Source organism: Mirounga leonina, unplaced genomic scaffold (assembly GCF_011800145.1).
Source record: "Mirounga leonina isolate KUSES-001 unplaced genomic scaffold, KU_Mleo_1.0 Mir_125, whole genome shotgun sequence".
NCBI lineage: Eukaryota > Metazoa > Chordata > Mammalia > Carnivora > Phocidae > Mirounga > Mirounga leonina.
In genome coordinates, this window is record NW_023270305.1 from 44,376,970 (window position 1) to 44,397,512 (window position 20,543).

Consider the following 20,543-nt stretch of genomic DNA (forward strand, 5'->3'; position numbering starts at 1 on the left):
AATGTGAAGCATGGCAAGGATGCCTTTTTTCCATCTTCTAATGGAAAGAACCTGCATACCTGAGCGGGTTTCTTCTGAAACATTAACTGCAATTTTCGAAACTCTTGTAGTTTTGATGTACTGACTTTTTCCAAGTACATTTACATTCCAAGTATAGTGCAATTGAAGTAAAACACAGGAAGTAATGATACAGTTGTTTATTTTGAACATAAACAGGGAAAATTTTTTAATATAAGAATAGAACTCTAGAAAAAAAACATTCCAGTGTACTGTAGTTCTTTGTGGAGTATAGAGAACAGTTATAATCCTCCCCATATTCACCCAGGTCATAAATTTTATGGCACACAAACTCAGATGAAAGATAAATTGCAAATGGTGATATCATAAACCTATGTTCAAGAAACATATCAAGCAAATACTTAGGCCTGTACTTTTTGCGATCTTGTAAAAAGCCTACAAATCTTGAATCACTTTAAAACTGTAGAGAATGGGGTATACAGAGGTGACTAAGGTACTTGAAAAACAGAACACAATGGATGGCTTATATATATGTCTAAAACTTTATTTCCTCTTTATAGAAAATGTTTACAGCCAAAGAATAGCTAGAGGGATCAAACCAACTTAATCACAATAAGGAGAGTTGGTATCAAGTGCAGTACATTTTTATTCCCTTCTCCAACAGCTCTTTAATCTTCACTGATGTTGACAGGCATTTTTTTGCAACCACATAGAGCTAAATCACAGAACTGGTTCTCCTAAGTGCGGTTCCTAGACCAAGAGCATCACCTAGGAACTTAATAGAGATGCCTGTTTTCATCTACCACTCCAAACCCACTAAAACAAATTCTAGGGTGAGGCCCAGCAGTATTTTTAAGCAGCACTCCAGGTGATTCTGATGCATATTCAAGTTGGAGAACCACTGGAGTAGAACTGGCTTTCAGTCAACTGCTGCGTAATTCTTACCAGTCTCTTCTGTACAAAGACAAATCGAGTAGTCTACTGAAGTATAACAGGCTCTGATAGTATTTTTCTTCCAATAAAAAAAAAAATTCCTTATTTAATGCTGTTTGCATTAAAACTATTATGCCTGATACATTAATAATCTTTTGTTCTTGAAGGAAGCCGTTTCAGATGCCCTGTTGGAAAACTTAATCAGAGTAGGTCTGATACAATGGCAACATTTTACATTGGTATTCTTGTAAGTAAATAATATATCCCATTGCAAAACAAGTCTGTGAGTGAATTAACTATTTCATTACCAATTTTTATTTATCAATCTTTAGCACACATATAACACAATATTACATTCTCTACAATACTGTCTTCATTAAAACCACAAAAAGAAAAATGTGACTGCCTCTTAACATTCTTAAGAATAAAATTTTTAAAAAGCTGACCCTTTGACAAACTATAAATTTAATCCCTGCCTTTACATCAAATATATTTTGGCAGTTTTATCAGCATATTAATATTCACAATTGTAGAGACAAAAATCATTTTAATTAAGGATCAGTGTTTTCTTACACCATTTTGTGAAAGTAGCTGCTGCCATAATCTGATGGACTTTTTTTTCCCCAACAATACATGTTAAACTTTGTTATAGTTATTTTTAGAATTCACAAGCTTTTATTCATTCTGTCCTATTAGTGACTGTAAGGACAACCATTCATGATAATCTTTATACAGTAGATGTAGAACTGGTTCTTAAGTTTGGCTGCATATTAGAATCATTTGAGAAGCTTTAAAATCTTAAAGGTTATTCCAGTGTGCAGCCGAAGTTAAGAACTACTGCCTTAAAAACAAGGTTTCAGCAACCAGTTTCTAACCCCAAATGCTACAGTAGTTTTAGAAGCATTTAACAGTTCGAACATGTGCTGGATTTGATTAGGTGTGGTATCCTGAATATCCTACTCTAGTGTCAATGGCTCTGGAGTAATCTGAGTTGTCTCTGTTGTCAGACTGACAGTGCTTACTATCAAGATTACTACTAGAGTTCTTGTTGAGAGAAATCATTCTTCAAGAAATGAATCTGGTTTGATAATGCATTAGGTTTTCTGGGACTTTTAAGGCACTGAAAATCCTTTGGAGGCATCTTAAACCCCTACATCAGTGATTCTCAACCCAGGTTGCACCTTAGGAACTTTTTAGCTACAATGCTGAGATCCTATCCTCAATCAACTAAATCAGAATCTCTGGTTGCATGGGGGTCTAGCAATATTTTTTAGAGCTCCATAGGTGAGGATTTGATAATAGACTGCCAATTTCTTAAATCAATAGCCTGCATTTGCTTTCATTTTGCTTGAGATTTTTGTGTGACAAAGTTAAACTACTAAGGCTTCTGAATTTAACCCTAATAAAATCAAGACAGAAGCAGTCAAAAGAACATTCAGAAAGTCAAGGCTTCTGGCATGGGCACATCTACTTTGAAAAAGGATATAAATTAATAAAGCCAGACATTATGAAACCAGTTCCCATAGTAGTTATAACTATCTGACTGAAGGTCACTTCCAGCTGTGAAGCACAAGTGAACTAGTCCCCCACTAAAATTTGTCTTTAAACTCTTCCTCAAGTGCTCAGCTTAAAGTGCTCTAAAGTTTTGTTCAAAATCCAAGGCCCCCCCCCATCCCCTAGACCTAGTGTATCAGAATCTCCAGAGGAGCTAGAGAACCCACATGTTTAACAAACTCCACGTGATTCTATACTGTTGATGGATATTTAAAAGAAGAGTTAAATTTTGGAGATGGCATAAATGCAGTAGTTAACACTGTCACACTTAATTAGAAACTTGTATTTTCTCATAATTCACTGGGATTACTTTTTTAAACAATACTAATTCATGGCAAAATATCTGATTCAAAATCATCTCTGCTCAGATTGTGTTCTTTGCCAGTGATATTTCATTTGGAGCCAGAAGGGCGAAAAAAGTTATTTCATAGTTCAGTTTTAAGCTTCTCATATAAGTCCTCTTGGTCAATCATGTCTGTGTGCCCATTCCAGCGGTGATAAGCAAGAAGAGCAGCATTGTGGGCAGCAATGGCACTCATCTCCATGGCACTTGCTGCACACTCTATACCATTGAGGTAGTAAAGTCTATCGTGGAGTATGATGGAGGGGCATTTCTCTGGAGGCTTATAATGAGGATATGCAAGCCACGGCTGCTTCACAGCATAATCATAGGACAAAAAGAGCTTTAATATTTGTTCTTTAGTGAGAATTTCTTGGGAAAAGATCTTCCAAACATATCCCCTATCTGTTAATGGTTGAGGGTTATCACTTTCTGTTACAGAGGACACAATCCCAATGCTGTTAATGAACAAATTTGAATTATCAGTAGTTAAGATTGTACTGAGATCAAATTTGTCTAAGGCTCTAGAGCTAAAAAGAGTTGAATTCAACTGCCCCTTAACTAAAGTTGTCACTATATGTTGGTAGTACTGATGGAATTCCTCAATTGGAGGATCAAAGTTGAGGAAAGTTATATTGGACATTTTTCGATTCAATGGAGTGGCCACCAAGACGATGTCATAGAAGCCTGAACGGGTCTCCGATCCAATTTGGTAGATCACTTCATACATCTTTGTGGGATTTCCTAGAAGAAAGAAGCATACATTTTAGTGTTTCTAGCATACTCTACTATATACCTTCCAAAAATAATTTTATTACTGTAGCAGTTTATAAAGTATAAAATAGTTAAAAGAGAATTCTAAGGAATTAAAAAGTTTTACCCTTTAATATAACTGCCGAATTGAGGCAGTTTTCTACTGGAATAGAAATGATACTTTATCAGTAAGTACAAAATATGGAATTATACTTTTAAGAATAAGATTATTTTTAAATCCAAGGAGATGTGCCACTGTACTTGAGCACATCTGGGAATATTTCCATGTGGTGCAACATACACAATTTATAATTCCATCATTTGGAACTGAGAGATGACAGAAGAGTGGTTTTTCTCCCTGAGCAATTGTTTTCTTTTTTTTTTTTTTTTTAAGATTTTATTTATTTATTTGACAGAGAGCGACAGTGAGAGAGGGAACACAAGCAGGGGGAGTGGGAGAGGGAGAAGCAGGCTTCCTGCTGAGCAGGGAGCCCGATGCGGGGCTTGATCCCAGGACCCTGGGATCATGACCTGAGCCAAAGGCAGACGCTTAACGACTGAGCCACCCAGGCGTCCCGAGCAATTATTTTCTAGAGGGTAAATTAGGAACAATAGAATTTCAGGCTCACCTGTATGCTTGGTCCTTGTTTTCTCCTCTATGTACATTACTGAGCCAGATACAAGGTTGCTTTTGGATGCCTGAAGGAGCCCTGAGCAAACAAGTTTATTGCCACCTTCTACTGCCCAAAGGCCAGAATCAGCAGAGGACAATGATACTGCCCCTGTCAGTGGTAGGAAAAAATGTGTTTTAATTTTGACTCTGTAAAAGGCCCTCTACCCACTCTCTTCCCAATTTAGGTGAGTTTTGGCTCCAAGACATTGCCAAAAAGCCCCTGGGGGCAAAAATTGCAGTGAAAGCTAAGGACTCTCTCCCCACTAAAAATGCACAGATCTACTTATACACAATTTTGCCAACCATGTCTGAGGTTTCAGAGAAAGGTAAGTCTTCTCCAACTCATGGCCTAAAGTCTGGAGCCACCATAGCATCAGGTAAGCCCCTCTGTGAACTAATGTCTATAACTTCCAAGCCTTGGCTTACCCACGAAGCCATTGATGTTCATGCTTTGGCCATAATTGACCCTCATGACAGGTGCAACAATTTCACTGAGGAATTTCTCAGAGAAGCCTGCTTTCTGCAAAGTTTCAAGTAGTGTTCGGTTAAGCATTCCAAGGAATTCGTCCCCTCCTAGAGAATGCAGTAACTTTTCTACACTGCTGAAGGCGTAGTCGTGAGACTGGTAACGGTAGATCCTTTTGAAAAGAAGAGAGTGGCCATTAAACACCAAACAAGATAAGGGGAAGGGAATTAGCATATTTCCTTCTAATGATTTTCTACCTGTCACGTAAGATGCACCTCAGTCACCATCTTCCCCAGGTATCCCAGAAGCTCTTATCCCCACCCCTACCTCCTCAGGTAGTACGCTGTCCTCTGTATACTCTTCTGCATTAATATGGTCACTGGGAGCACCTTTAAAGAAGTGGGTATGTCCTAGGTCTTGTTCTCATTCACCTTTTTATCTTCCAGCAGCAGTTAGACAGGTCTAAAATTAATCTTTCCACCAGGCTTGATCCTCTCCACCCACTCCTATCCCAACCAAAATGTAGACTGGGATGTTAGTTCACTCCTAACATCGTACATGTTACCCTCAGTTCATTTAATTTCAAACTTAAATATTTTCACTTCTTTCTGCTTCTCCCACCCAAGAAGAAAACCTTACCAGTCTTCACAACATCTCTCTTGTTACTTCATTCTCATTTCCCTGATTTTAACTCGGGATTTATATTAAAACTAAGATGAGTAACTGATCTACCTGATTCCAGTTTCTTTTCTTTGAAACATTTATGAATCTTCCAGAAGTCCTAAAATACATCTTTAGTCATTATTTTTTTAATATTTTATTTATTTATTTGACAGAGCAGGAACACAAGCAGGGGGAGTGGGAGAGGGAGAAGCAGGCTTCCCACAGAGCAGGGAGGCCGATGCGGGGCTCAATCCCAGGACCCTGGGATCGTGACCTGAGCCGAAGGCAGACGCTTAATGACTGAGTCACCCAGGCGCCCCCATCTTTAGTCATTATTGACTTATCAAAAAACAACCCTGCTTACTAAATAAACTCCTGACCTTAAAAAAAGGAGTGAATTTTAGAGCCAAACTCATCAAGTCTAACTCTTTTGCTCTAACTGCAGATAGAGACACAAGTAAAAGGACTTGTCTAAAAGTCACATGAAAAGCAGAAGGTTCAAGCACAAGCTGCCCCCTCTGCCCTCAACCACACACACACACACCAACTCACACTTACATCCTCCACTTGAACACACCTGACCCATTCACTGATCTCTAAATATGCTCTGCATATTTCTCCCCAACACTGCACTAGCTCTTCCAACTAGAATACACTTTGGGCTTAACCCCACCTCCTCTGCAAAGTCTTGCTCAACTATTACTTAATTTTTAGAAAATACCACCTAACATTTTCTTGAACTTCACAGACGTCCACATAGTAATTCAAGATGTAATTTTTCAAGTTGTGATACAAAAATGAGAAAGATGATTCCTTTCCCTCAAGGAGCCTACAGTTGGGGACAGATACTAAGGCACATACATAGATAAGTATATGAAACAAAGGAAGAAATAAGTACCAAAGAAAGATCTCTATCTTATATCAACTTTCTTCTCTCAAATTGTAAATATTTTGAGCAGGAGACAATGTCCCATCCATTTCAATATTACCTACTCTCTAACAGTGTAGTATATAAAACACTGAATACATTTTTGTGGAAGAAATTGATATCCGTGCCTAAACAAAAACTAAAATAACTCCTTCCAACCTTATCAACTGGTTTCTAGTCCTAGGAAGTTGGAAAAGGTAGAGGATGAAAACACGGAGTTCTTTAGAAAATAGGCTATCTCATAAAATGAAGAATGACCTTTGGCTAACAGCAAGACAAAACAGTAGCCAATTAAATAACACATACAATATCATAAAGAAATTACTCCCTGCCGCCTCCTGCCTGGGACCCAACCCCACTCCATCAAGCCTCCAGTAAAGGCCTAGATGTGAGACAACAGAGACCATGTAATCATTGAACATGTAACTGTTTTACAATACTATTTGCATTAGAATACATATTTACTAAGAAGTTAGATGTATAATTTCTGCTTATCAGGCTGCTTTACAGCCTCTTTCTTTTTAAACATTTGTATAATCCTTAACATTTACTCATTCAATAAATATTTATGAAGCATTAACTTTGAGCCAGGTATTCTAGGTGCTAAAGATGCAGAGGTCAATACAACAGAGAAAAAATGTCTAATGGATCCTGTGTTCTACTTGGGGAAACAGGTAGTAAAAAAATTAATGTGAATAAATTATATAACAGTTTAGAGGATGATAAATGTTAAGGAGAAAGCAAATCAAAAAGGAAGACTGAGAAGGCTTAGAGTTGGTAGAGTTGCAACTCTAAATAAGATGGTCCCCCAAAATAAGTAGAGTGGTCAAGGAAAGCCTAAGAAGGTAACATCTGAGCAAAGACCTGAGGGAGGTGAGAATTGCAGCATCCAGGGGAGAAAATATTTTGATAAAAGAGTGGTGCAAAAGCCTCATGACAGAAGCATGCCTGGTGCGTGCAAAGAACAACGAGGCCAGTGCAGTTTAAACAGATCCAGGAGAGCAGGAAGAGGCATAGTCAGAAAAAAAAGTATTGGGTGGGGGCGCCTGGGTGGCTCAGTTGGTTGAGCAACTGCCTTCGGCTCAGGTCATGATCCTGAAGTCCCGGGATCGAGTCCCGCATCGGGCTCCCTGCTCAACAGGGAGTCTGCTGCTCCCTCTGACCCTCCCCCCTCTCATGCTCTCTATCTCATTCTCTCTCTCAAATAAATAAATAAAATATTGGGTGGGGGTTGGGGGGTGAGAGATGAAACACTTCTGGAAGGGTGGAGTAAGGACCTCAGAAAATCTACATAAAAGCAATGAGGGGGCGCCTGGGTGGCTCAGTCGTTAAGCGTCTGCCTTCAGTTCGGGTCATGATCTCAGGGTCCTGGGATCTAGCCCCACAGGACCTCCCTGCTCGGCGAGAAGCCTGCTTCTCCCTCTCCAACTCCCCCTGCCTGTGTTCCCTCTCTCGCTGTGCCTCTCTCTGTCAAATAAAATCCTTAAAAAAAGTTTTAAAAGCCCTATCTCCAAATATAGTCATTCTGAGCTACAGGGGCCTAGGGCTTCAACCTGTGAAGCGGGTAGGGCATAATTCTGCCCATAATAAACAGGAAATAAAAAATTAGGAGATAAGGGATGCCTGGGTGGCTCAGTCGGTTAAGCGTCTGCCTTCGGCTCGGGTCGTGATCCCAGGGTCCTGGGATCGAGTCCCGCATCGGGCTCCCCACTCCGTGGGGAGCCTGCTTCTCTCTCTGCCTCTGTCTCTCACGAATAAATAAATAAAATCTTTAAAAAAAAAAAATTAGGAGATAAGATTACCTATGTCAGGTCTTTAAAGCCATTGTACAGATTTTGGCTGTTAGTCTGCATGAAATAGCCACTGAAAGTTTGTATTTTTAATTTAAATTCAAGGTAGTTAACATATAGTATAGGGGCGCCTGGGTGGCTCAGTCGTTAAGCGTCTGCCTTCGGCTCAGGTCATGATCCCAGGGTCCTGGGATCGAGCCCCGCATCGGGCTCCCTGCTCGGCGGGAAACCTTCTCCCTCTCCCACTCCCCCTGCTTGTGTTCCCTCTCTCGCTGTGTCTCTGTCAAATAAATAAATAAAATCTTTAAAAAAAAAAACATAGTATTGGTTTCAGGAGTAGAATTTAGTGATTCATCACTTACATATAACACCCAGTGCTCATCCCAACAAGCCCTCCTTAATACCCACCCCCATTTAGCCCATCCCCCAACCCACCCCCCCCTCCAGCAACCCTCAGTCTGTCCTTTTGTTTTTTTAAGCTTTTATTTGTCAGAAAGAGAGCACAAGCAGGGGGTACAGCAGGCAGAGGGAGAAGCAGGCTCCCTGCTGAGCAAGAAGCCTGATGTGGTGGTACTCAATCCCCTCATGACCTGAGCCAAAAGCAGACACAACCGACTGAGCCACCCAGGCACCCCTCAGTTTGTTCTCTTAACTATAGTCTCTTATGGTTTGCCTCCCTCTCTGTTTTTATGTTATTTTGTTTTTCCTTCCTTTCCGCCATGTTTATCTGTTTTGTTTCTTAAATTACACATCAGTGGAATCATGGTATTTGTCTTTTCTCTATTTCACTTAGCATAATACACTCTGGTTCCATCCACATTGTTGCAAATGGCAATATTTCACTGTGTGTGTGTGTGTGTGTGTGTATCCACATCTTTGTCCATTCATCTGTTGATGGACATTTGGGCTCTTTCCATAATTTGGCTATTGTTGATAGTGCTGCTATAACTGGGTGCATGTGCCCCTTCGAATCAGGACTTTTGTATCCTTTTTTTTTTTAAGATTTTATTTATTTATTTGACAGAGAGAGAGACAGCGAGAGAGGGAACACAAGCAGAGGAAGTGGGAGAGGGAGAAGCAGGCTTCCTGCCGAGCAGGGAGCCCAATGTGGGGCTTGATCCCAGGACCCTGGGATCATGACCTGAGCCGAAGGCAGACGCTTAACTACTGAGCCACCCAGGGGCCCCTTGTATCCTTTAGATAAATACTAGTAGTGCAATTGCTGGGTCATAGGGTAGCTCTATTTTTGCCACTAAAGTTTCTGAGCAGAGAAGTAATATGATGACTCCTAGATTTTTAAAAATACCTCTTTGGCTGCTATGCTGAAAACAGATAGTGGTAGCACAAGGGCAAAAGCAAGGAGGTGAGTTAAGAGGTATATTAGTTTCCAGTTGCTACTGTAACAAATTACCACAAACTAAGTGGCTTAAACAAGACAAATTTATTATCTTACGGTTCTGCAGGTTAGAAATCCAAAAGTCAATTTCACTGGTCTAGAGAGTCAAGGTGTCAGCAAGGTTGGTTCCTTCTGGAAGCTCTGAGGGAAGAGTCCATTTTCTTGCTTTTTTCAGTTTCTGTAAGTCACCTGCATTCCTTGGCTCATGGCACCTTTCTGGCATCATTCCAACCTCTTACTTCCATCATCACATTTCCTACTACTCACTCTGATCCTCCTGCCTCCCTCTTATAAGGACTCTTGTGATTACACTGGGCCCACCTAAATAATTGGGAATAATCTTCCCATTTCAGGATCCCTAACTTAATCATATCAGCAAAGCCCCTTTTATCATGTAAGGTAACACATTCACAGGTTCCAGGGATTAGGGTGTAGACATCTTGCATGGGGAGAGAGGCATTTGATTCAGCCTACCACAGGGAGCTATTCCAACAACACAGATAATAGTGGCTTGCATCAAAGTGGCAGAAGCCATGGTGGTGAGAAGTGGTGAAATTCTGGATACATTTTAAAAACTGATAGGATTAAAGATAGACTAGATTTGGGAAAGGAGGAAGAGAAAAGAGTAAAATATGACTCAGTATATTTGTTAGGAGTAACTGGAAGGAAGAAAGGGTGTTTATAAAGCCTTTCACTGAATCCTATCAGTCTCAGATTAAGAAATGTTAAGGATCTAATATTTCCTCAGAAACACACTAAGTGCTAGAGACAAGAATGAGCTTTAACCTAGCCCAGAAACCAAGATATCGCAACAGAAAGCCATCACTGAACCAGAGGATTCAATTCAACAAACATCTGAGTATCTACTGTATTCTAATTATTGTACATACCATAGAACAACACAAGTGTGTGGGTGCTGTGCTCCATATAACACTTATGGGATGTTTGAAAAGAAATGAATGGCAACTAGAGATTTAGGGGAAGCCTTTGCTGAAAGGGCTGAGAAAAGAGATTGGACTCTGGAGTAAGGAATAGCATCCAACTAGAAGAACTGCATAAATAAATGCTCAGAACTGGAAATTAACCTGGAAAGTATGAACAGCAGGGGCTACAGGATTTCCACCCCAAGCAGCTCCACCAACAAGAAAATGAATGCATACTTGCACGGGTGTGGGGTGTTGCCTATCACCCTCTTTCAAATGTCATGGTTTACTACTGTCACATGGGCCTTCGCTCACACTGTGCACTCTGAAACGGAAGCACAAAAATGACAATGTACTTCTCCAAAGCTGGTCAGCAAATCCCCCAAAAGTTTTTCCAGAAGGGGACCCAAATGGATTTGTCATATACATTGAAAATAGGGAGAAAAAAATTTGAGCAAGGCCTTTAGGTTTCTATACTATTCAAAGAAAGAAAAAACTCAAGAATATTATCCAATTGCACATTTTAACCTAATATTTGCAACTTTGACTATAGGTAAGATTCACTTGAGGTACTTTTAAAAATACCAATCCCCGGGCGCCTGGGTGGCTCAGTCGTTAAGCGGCTGCCTTCGGCTCAGGTCATGATCCCTGGGTCCTGGGATTGAGCCCCACATCAGGCTCCTGCTCAGTGGGAAGCCTGCTTCTCCCTCTCCCACTCCCCCTGCTTGTGTTCCCCGCTCTCGCTGTCTCTGTCAAATAAATAAATAAAATCTTTAAAAAAAAAAAAAATACCAATGCCCATGGGCACCTCAGTTAAGTGTCTGCCTTCGGCTCAGGTCATGATCTCAGGGTCCTGGGGTTGAGCCCTGCATCAGGCTCCCTGCTCAGCGGGTGGCCTGCTTCTCCCTCTTCCTCTGCCGCTCTCCCTGCCTGTGCTCGCTTGCTCACTTTCTCTCAAATAAATAAATAAAATCTTAAAAAAAAAGAGGAGTGCCTGGGTGGCTCAGTCGTTGAGCATCTGCCTTCGGCTCAGGTCGTGATCCCGGGGTCCTGGGATCGAGCCCTACATCGGGCTCCCTGCTCTGTGGGAAGCCTGCTTCTCCCTCTCTCACTCCCTCTGCTTGTGTTCCCTCTCGCTGCGTCTGTCAAATAAATAAATAAAATCTTAAAAAAAAAAAAAAAGATTGATTCCAATGTGCAGCCAGGGTTGAGAACTACTGCTTCACTGAAATGCAGGGGAATCTGTTGTTCCAGATTACTCTTTGGCAACCTCTGTTGTTCCCAATTCTGATTTTTGCAATATCCCAGAGTATCTCCAGCATGGGGTGATATTACAAATACAGTTGACCCTTGAATAGCACAGGTTTGAACTGTGCAAGTACATTTATATATGGGTTTTGTTTTTTGTTATTTTTTTTTCCAGATATATACAGTGGGAGTACCATAAATATATTTTCTCTTCCTTGATTTTTTTTTTTAAGATTTTTATTTATTCATTTGAGAGAGGGAGAGGGTGCACAAGCAGGGGGAGAGGCAGAGGGAGAGGGAGAAGCAGGCTCCTTGCTGAGCCAGGAGCCCGATGTGGGGCTTGATCCCAGGACCTGGAGATCATGACCCGAGCCGAAGGCAGATAGATGCTCAACCATCTGAGCCACCCGGGCGCCCCTCCTTTTGATTTTCTTAACATTCTTTTCTCCAGCTTCCTTTATTGTAAGCATTAGACACAGCATATAAAATACGTATTCATTGACTGTTTATGTTCTTAGTAAGTCTTCCTGTCAACAGCAGGCTATTAGCAGTTAGGTTTTGGGGAAGTCAAAAGTTACACAGAGATTTTCAACTATGCAAGGGATTGGCACCCCAACCCCCCCAAATTATTCAAGGGTCATTTATTTAATAACTGGTACAGCATTCAACAGGAAGTAGACTGATGACAGCACTAGAACTGAGTCAAGATTCCCTGCTGGTGGCGGGGGGGAGGGGTTTGGAGAGGAGGCAGACAGGGAGGAGTAGGAACACAGAGGGCAACAGCTATGTCACTAGTCCAGCAGTATTTAACTACTTCAACAACTGGCACATGCTGGCTCAATACCAGCCTTCTCGCCAGCTTTCTCATAGGATATGATAAAATTACCAAAATAAAATTTTTCTGTTCCTGACTTATTGAAAGAAACAGAAATGTAGGGTGCATGGCCCTTTGAACAACATAAGAATCAGTGCTGTATAATCAAATATCAAAGACCAGAGGTAGGCAGTAATTCCATAAAGTAGGGGAACTGTTTTCTAAAATCAAAAAGAGAGATGCCTGGCTGACTCAGAAAAGCATGCGTCTCTTGATCTCAGGGTAATAAACTTTAAAATCAAAAATAGTATTATCCTGGGGCACCTGACAACTGGCTCAGTCCATACAGCGTGCGACTCTTAAATCTCTAAGGTCACGGGTTCAAGCCCCACATCGGGCAAAGAGTTTACTTCATCAAAAAAAAAAAGTATAATCTATCCCATCACTGCATTTATTTCACAGTTCTTTTTTTTTCAATAAAAAAAATTTTTTTAAGATTTTTATTTATTTATTTAACAGAGAGATACATAGCGAGAGAGGGAACACAAGCAGGGGGAGTGGGAGAGGGAGAAGCAGGCTTCCCGCCGAGCAGGGAGCCCGATGGGAGGCTGGATGCCAGGACCCTGGGATCACGACCTGAGCCGAAGGCAGACACTTAACGACTGAGCCACCCAGGCGTCCCTATTTCACAGTTCTATAATATCCAGAATTCACTTTAAAGGTGATTTCTTGATTTCTCACAGGGCAGTTCTCTACATGTCAAGTAAGCCATGGGTAAGAAAATTTACATAGAGGCTGTATCGTGATGCCATCTGAACTTGATTTTCCTGTTGAGCATGCAGCAACATGCTACCTTCCTTCTTTAGAAACTGGCTATCTCTACACAAATTCTATATATTTTCTTAGTTATGGTTTACTGCTTGTCTCTCTACTAGAATGTATATTCTTTGAGGACAGGGACATGTTCTATTCTACATCCTCCGGACCCAGAATAGTGCCTGGCACATAATAGGCAGTCAGTATTTGGTAAATGAATGAATGACTACTTTAAAACAATCTGCACTGTAGCTGACCTTAATGTGCCCACTGGAAAAGTGTTTGAGGAACTGACCTAACAACGATGTGAAGAAAGAGAAATCCCAGGGGCACCTGGGTGGCTCCGTCAGTTAAGTATCTGCCTTGGGCTCGGGTCATGATTCCAGGGTCCTGGGATCAAGTCCCACATCGGGCTCCTTGCTCAGGGGGGGGAGTCTGCTTCTCCCTCTCCCTCTGCTGCTCCCCCTGCTTGTGCTCACTCATGCACTCTCTGTCAGATAAATAAATAAAATCTTTAAAAAAAAAAAAAAAAAGAAATCCCAAACTACCATAAGTTACAAAAACTAGAGTATATTTATCCTACTCAATCCTTATATCTGTCCTTGTCAATACTGGGTCATATATGACATGTAATTTTACCTTATTAACAATTATTTTACTACACTGAAACTCATAGTAATGAAATATCAGCACTTACAAGTTAAATTTCTCTAGCATCTAAAATTGTAAACCAGCATAAAAATTAGCACACGCCGGGGCACCTGGGTGGCTCAGTCGTTGAGCGTCTGCCTTCAGCTCGGGTCATGATCCCAGAATCCTGGGATAGAGCCCCTCGTCAGGCTCCCTGCTCAGCAGGGAATCTGCTTCTTCCTCTCCCTCTGCTCACTCTCTTTCTTTTGCTATCTCAAATAAATAAATAAAATCTTAAAAAGCACGAGAGAGAGAACTCTGGAGCCAGAATACTTGGGTGGGAACTCCAGCTCCACCACTTACTAGGTTGGTGTTTTTTTTTTTTTTTTTTAAAGATTTTATTTATTTATTTGAGACAGAGAGAATGAGAGACAGCATGAGAGGGAGGAGGGTCAGAGGGAGAAGCAGACTCCCTGTCGAGCAGGGAGCCCGATGCGGGACTCGATCCCGGGACTCCAGGATCATGACCTGAGCCGAAGGCAGTCGCTTAACCAACTGAGCCACCCAGGCGCCCTAGGTTGGTGTTCTTGCACACTTGAAACCTCTATGCCTATACCTTCCACATCTGTAAGAAGCTAATAACAGTACCTGAGAGAGCTGTCATAAGAATTCAAGGAGTTAACATTTGTAGAGCATTTAAGTGTATGTGGCAAAACTAGGGGCGCCTGGGTGGCTCAGTCATTAAGCGTCTGCCTTCAGCTCGGGTCATGATCCCAGGGTCCTGGGATCGAGTGCCACATCGGGCTCCCTGCTCGGCAGGAAGCCTGCTTCTCCCTCTCCCACTCCCCCTGCTTGTGTTCCTGCTCTCACTATGTCTCTCTCTGTCAAATAAATAAAATATTAAAAAAAAAAAAAAAAACTAAGGGCGCCTGGGTGGCTCAGTCAGTTAAGCGGCTGCCTTCGGCTCAGGCCATGATCCTGGAGTCCCAGGATCAAGTCCCGCATCAGGCTCCCTGCTCAGCGGGGAGTCTGCTTCTCCCTCTGACTCTCCTCCCTCTCATGCTCTCTGTCTCTCATTCTCTCTCTCGCAAATAAATAAAATCTTAAAAAAAAAAAAAACAACTAAGCATTTGCAAAATACATTTTCTTTTTTCTTTTTTTTTTTTTTTTTACTTATTTATTTGACAGAGAGAGAGATAGCGAGAGCAGGAACACAAGCAGGGGGAATGGGAGAGGGAGAAGCAGACTTCCCGCCAAGCAGGGAGCCCGATGCGGGGCTCGATCCCAGGACCCAGGGATCATGACCCGAGCTGAAGGCAGACACTTAACGACTGAGCCACCCAGGCGCCCGCAAGATACATTTTCTTTTTTTTTTTTTTTTGAAGATTTTATTTATTTATTCATGAGAGAGAGAGAGGCAGAGGGAGAAGCAGGCTCCCAAGGAGCAGGGAGCCCGATGCGGGACTCAATCCCAGGACCCTGGGATCATGACCTGAGCCGAAGGCAGACGCTTAACCGTCTGAGCCACCCAGGCGCCCAGCAAAATACATTTTCAAAAGCAAAAATTACTCTTTCAATATTCAAGTGGATAAACGGTCTGCATATTTTATGCAAACCATTTACCTAACAATCTGACAAACAGGCCTTACAGTTAGGTAGAGAACTGTTTCAAGAAATAAAATTCCTAAAGATCATCTAACTAAAAGGTCTTAGGGTAAATGGAAGGGGAAAAAATTACCTCATAAACTTGTCCAATATGTCCTCTACCCACATGTGCATTCGGAGGGACTGAAATCCATAGTGCCAAATTAGTTTAATCATGTTAATTATAAACCAGCTGCTCTCCTCAAACACCAGAGTCTCTCCGTTATACACCCCCATTAGGCCACCAGAGCTCTGAATAGTAAAGAGACCTGCAAAAACAGAAAGGGTTAGCTAAACTCAGGGTTTCTATGTTGATCAAATGAAAGATCATCTGAAGCTAGGTGGACACTCTGAAGTGTGTGAATTCTGGGCTTCCCCCAGTTCTCAGAAAACATATTAAAGGAGCTCTATCTTTAGAACAGTGTGTAATACACTATTCATTCACTATACTGTCCTAAAGCAGATCTCTAAAGGAAGGGTCAGATGGTCATGCACATATATCAAAATCAGCCTGGCTATTTTTAGTTGAAAAAGACTAAAAAGTCAAAGGAAAATGTCAGAACACAAACTGAATTCAATTTAAAAACAGAAATGTTGGGCGCCTGGGTGGCTCAGTCAGTTAAGCATCTGCCTTCAGCTCAGGTCATGATCCTGGGGTCCCGGAATCAAGCCCTGCATCGGGCTGCCCGCTTAGCAGAGCGTCTGCTTCTCCCTTTGCCCTTCCTCCTGCCCATCCTCTCTCTCTCTCTCTCTCAAATAAATAAAATCTTTAAAAAAAAAAAAAAAAAAAAAACCAGAAACATCAGACATGAATATTTGCAGCATTAACTGCTCCTGACATATATTTGCCCTCATGGAGGAAAGCAGCTCAGGAAGCATCCACAGGAAATGTGGAAAGCAGCAAAGGGAAAGGAGACATCCCCATTCCTGTATGAATCCTATTTTGCATAACTGGCTATTTCAGATAGCAAAAATGACATAAGGCAAAAATTACACAATATTCTCTGAGCAAAGGGCCTGCAGAGGCCTGCCAGACTTCCCCCAACCTGTCCAGCTCCTCTGCTGGCAGGGAAGCAGTCAGATGTCCCAGGTTCTAGGCACATGTCTGGACCCATACCTGTGTGAGTGACTTTATGCTAGACACTGAAAGTCTCTGGGCCTCATTTTCCCAGCTGTAAATGAGTACAAAAGGTTTCTGCTAACTCAAACCATCCTTTGATTCTTTAACATGAACCCAGAGGTTTAAGAACTAAGAACAGCAACCATCCCCACCCGCCCCCCCAATGGCTGTAATTCCAGATAACTGAAGATACAGATAACTAGTGTCCCATTACGGGAAAGTGGCCCCTAACTAAGCTTGCACTAATTGCTAGCAGCAAAGTGAGGAAAACCGTTTTACCAACTTCTCTGTAAAAGACAACAAGGCGGAAGTTTCAGTTCCCTATCTGATAAACATATCCATGGATGGTCACACAGAAATCTGCTTAGCTCTAAGAACAAATTACATACCCAGGTCCTTGACAAAACGCTTCATGTGCAGATTTAAAGGATGGATGACAGAACCTCCTGCCTCATATTCTTGCCCTCGGACAGTCATTGTGGCCAGGCGGCCTCCCACCTCTCCCCTTTCAAACAGGTCAATCTTCACATCTTTCCCAAATTTCTGCCGCAGATAATAGGCTGCTGAAGTGCCACCAATTCCAGCTCCAATAATTGCTATGGATGGAAAAAAAAAAAGGAACAGTTTCTTTCCTTCTTACCCAGCTATGTGGGTTTTGTTTTTGAATAACAGATGTTAGTCAAGGCTATTATCACCAATTTAGGGAAGCTGGGGACCCGGAGGCAAGTGACAGTTGCTGAAGATAGAATTCTGAATCTGGACAGACACGGCCCTCGGACAAAAGTGATAGTACATTGATGTACAAATTGACATTGGATTGGGGGGGCAGATCCCCAAAGGTTCTCATAGTTCTTTGTTGAGACACCACTGGTTCTGCACAACCTTCTTCGTGCCCAAAGCATGGGAACAGAGGAGGTGGGCCTTCCCAGCATGCATTTTAAATAAAGTGGCCACCGTTTTTGCCAAGATTTGTTCTGTCTCATTAATATAAATGGGTTAGAGGCGCCTGGGTGGCTCAGTTGGTTAAGCAACTGCCTTCGGCTCAGGTCATGATCCTGGAGTCCCGGGATCAAGTCCCGCATCGGGCTCCCTGCTCGGCAGGGAGTCTGCTTCTCCCTCTGACCCTCCTCCCTCTCATGCTCTCGGTCTCTCATTCTCTCTCGCAAATAAAATCTTAAAAAAAAAAAAAAATAGATGGGTTAATGCCCCCACAAAACAAAGCTTTAAGGGGAATAAGAAAGGAACCAAACGCGGCAAAAACCAAGACTGAAACTTTAGAGTGGATTATTTCGGCTGTGTAGCAGTCCTAGGTAGAGAAATTGTGCAAGCTAGGGCCTCTGGCAGCAGGCCGACCTCAGCAAAGTGAAAGGGGGTAATGGGGTTCCAGTCCAGCCTATCAAGGGAAGCAGACGGGTCAGCTTGTTTGCACTGCTCTGCGTGCTGACCGCGTGCGCCTGTCATCCGCAGAGCGAGGCGGCCGGTCGCTCCAGAACCAGAAGACTGGCCGCCTAAAGGTGCAGCAAAGGAAGGAGGCGAGAGGGTCCTCGGCCTCCGCAGACCCCCAGGCCTCCGAGACAGGGGCACAAGGGGCGCTTGGCGGCCGCCCGCCCCAATACTCCCTCCACCGCCCATTCCCCTAATGGGCACATCGACAAGGTCCCAGGAAGACACGGTCCCTGGGGCACCGACAGCGACCCTAAGTCACGCACTGAGAAGACTTTGACCTGCGCGGAGGATTCGGCGCGCGCGGCCTGGTGGACGTCGCGGCCGCGGGGCCTGGTGCACTGCGTAGCGGCCGCCCGGCGCGGGGCGCGCTCCCGCACCCTTTCCGTGCCGTCCCCCGCCCCCGTCACCTACCGATCTTATCTGGCGGGGCCCGCAGCTCGGCGCTCCCGGGGCACCCCCGGCTGCACAGCAGCAGCCACAGCCCCAGAAGCGACGAGACGAGCTCCCCAGCCGCGAGCCCCATGGCTCCCGGAGCGCGGCAGTCCACAGGAGCGCCCTATAGTCCGCGGCTGCTATGAGTCTGCGCGCTCCGCACGCCCCGCCCCCGACCGGCCTCGCCCCTCCGAGCCCCGCCCTAGGAGCGGGGCGTCCCTTCAGGAGCTTCCAAGCATGGTCCGCTCGGTTCCCAAGCATGTCCCGCCCCTTCGAAACGCACCCTACTTCTGGGACACACCAGAGGCACCGGGGGCACCAGAGGCGGAGGCTCACTCCAGCTCGCCGCCTTACTCCCCTTCTATTCAGGTGGAGCATCACTTCTTCACTAGTGACCTCTTCTGTCTTTTCAGTCTCTGCCTGTCAGAGAATGCACAAAGCAAATCGCTGTCGGACCCATGGAGCAACAAATGCTTACTGAGTGACCACTATGTTCCGGGGACTGTTGGGCATAAGATGAATGGGTAAACAGTGATCGCTGAAAGGGAGAATGAGGGCGACCGGGGATGGGTGGTCCAAGGTGGAAAGTAATGGTAGATATGAATAAAAGTAAGTGCCCGTATCACACAGTAGAGCATTATGCAAGCATTAAAAAGAATGTAGGACCTATCCTGGTATTGTTAGGTGAGAAAAACTAGTGGCTGAGTGATGGGTATTATAAGATCCCATTTTCTAAGTAAAATACTCCACCTCCACTCTTCCCCCGCCCCGCCAAAAGAAAACAAAACAAAAAACCAGTATTTGAACATGAAGAACAGTGTGGATGGAAGGAACAGAAGTTGGATAAAAAGAAATATTAAACTTGGAAAAAGGGAGTATAAAACCCAGTGCAAAAAGCATTCATTCAGGGCGCCTGGGTGGCTTAGATGGTTAAGCGTCTGCCTTCGGCTCAGGTCAGGATCCCAGTTTCCTGGGATTGAGTCCCGCATCAGGCTCCCTGCTAGGCGGGGAGCCTGCTTCTTTCTCTGCCTCTGCCTCTCTCTCTCTGACTCTCGTGAATAAATAAATAAAACATTAAAAAAAAAGCATTCATTCATTGGACAAATATTTATTGAGTTCTTACTAAGTGGCAAGCAATGTTCTAGGTGCTTGAGAAAAATCAGTGAACAAAACAGATTTTTTTAAATATTTATTTTAATTGAGCTGATATTCTAGTGGAAGGAGATATGGTAATTAGAACAAATAAGTAAATGATGTATTATACAGAGTGGAGTAAGAAGAATGAGGAATGGGTTACAGTTTTAAAAAAGGTGGTTGGGGTAGGCCTCATTGAACAGGATAGCACCTAAGCAAAAGCTTGCAGGAAGTGAGGGAGTGGGTCAAGCATATATCTGGGGAAAGAGCTTTCTAGGTAAGGAAAATACCTGGCATGTTTAAAGAACAGCAAGGAGGCCAGTTAAGCAGAGAAAGAAAGGGGGAGTGAAGGTGGTGTTAATGAAACAAGATGCAAATCATACAAGGAATAAACACGCCTAGTTAAGAACATAAAAAGATGAAGAGTAAGCCCCATTTTTCACTATATCTAGAAATTACAAAGAAAGAACTAAACTCTCTGTGTCTTTTACTTTCCTTTTTCCAAACTACATTATCCTCACAACACAATTACCCATGCATTAAGCCTACTAGGCCCTCAAATGTTTGTTGGTTGATTAGAATGGACCATGTTAGTGACCTTGACACATGTGTCATCTTTGGAAGCTTTCACTGCTGCTGCTGAAACCTTGGGAAAGAGTTTACTGAAAGAACACTCAGTGCGCTCCTGGGTGGCTCAGATGGTTAAGCGTCTGCCTTCGGCTCAGGTCATGATCCCAGGGTCCTGGGATCGAGGCCCACATTGGGCTCCCTGCTCCTTGGGAGCCTGCTTCTCCCTCTGCCTCTCTCTCTGTCTCTCATGAA

At 43.2% G+C, this 20,543-nt stretch overlaps 1 protein-coding gene across 1 annotated transcript; it reads right to left on the reverse strand.

The window, feature by feature from the left end:
* Positions 1-185: 185 nt before the first annotated feature.
* Positions 186-18,744, reverse strand: PCYOX1 (prenylcysteine oxidase 1). The gene is made up of 6 exons (XM_035001355.1): positions 18,567-18,744; positions 17,099-17,305; positions 15,684-15,858; positions 4,698-4,909; positions 4,228-4,380; positions 186-3,589 (listed from the first exon to the last, which is right to left on the reverse strand). The coding sequence occupies exons 1-6, from the start codon at positions 18,676-18,678 to the stop codon at positions 2,931-2,933; spliced, it is 1,518 nt and encodes a 505-aa protein (XP_034857246.1). The 5' UTR covers positions 18,679-18,744; the 3' UTR covers positions 186-2,930.
* Positions 18,745-20,543: the final 1,799 nt, after the last annotated feature.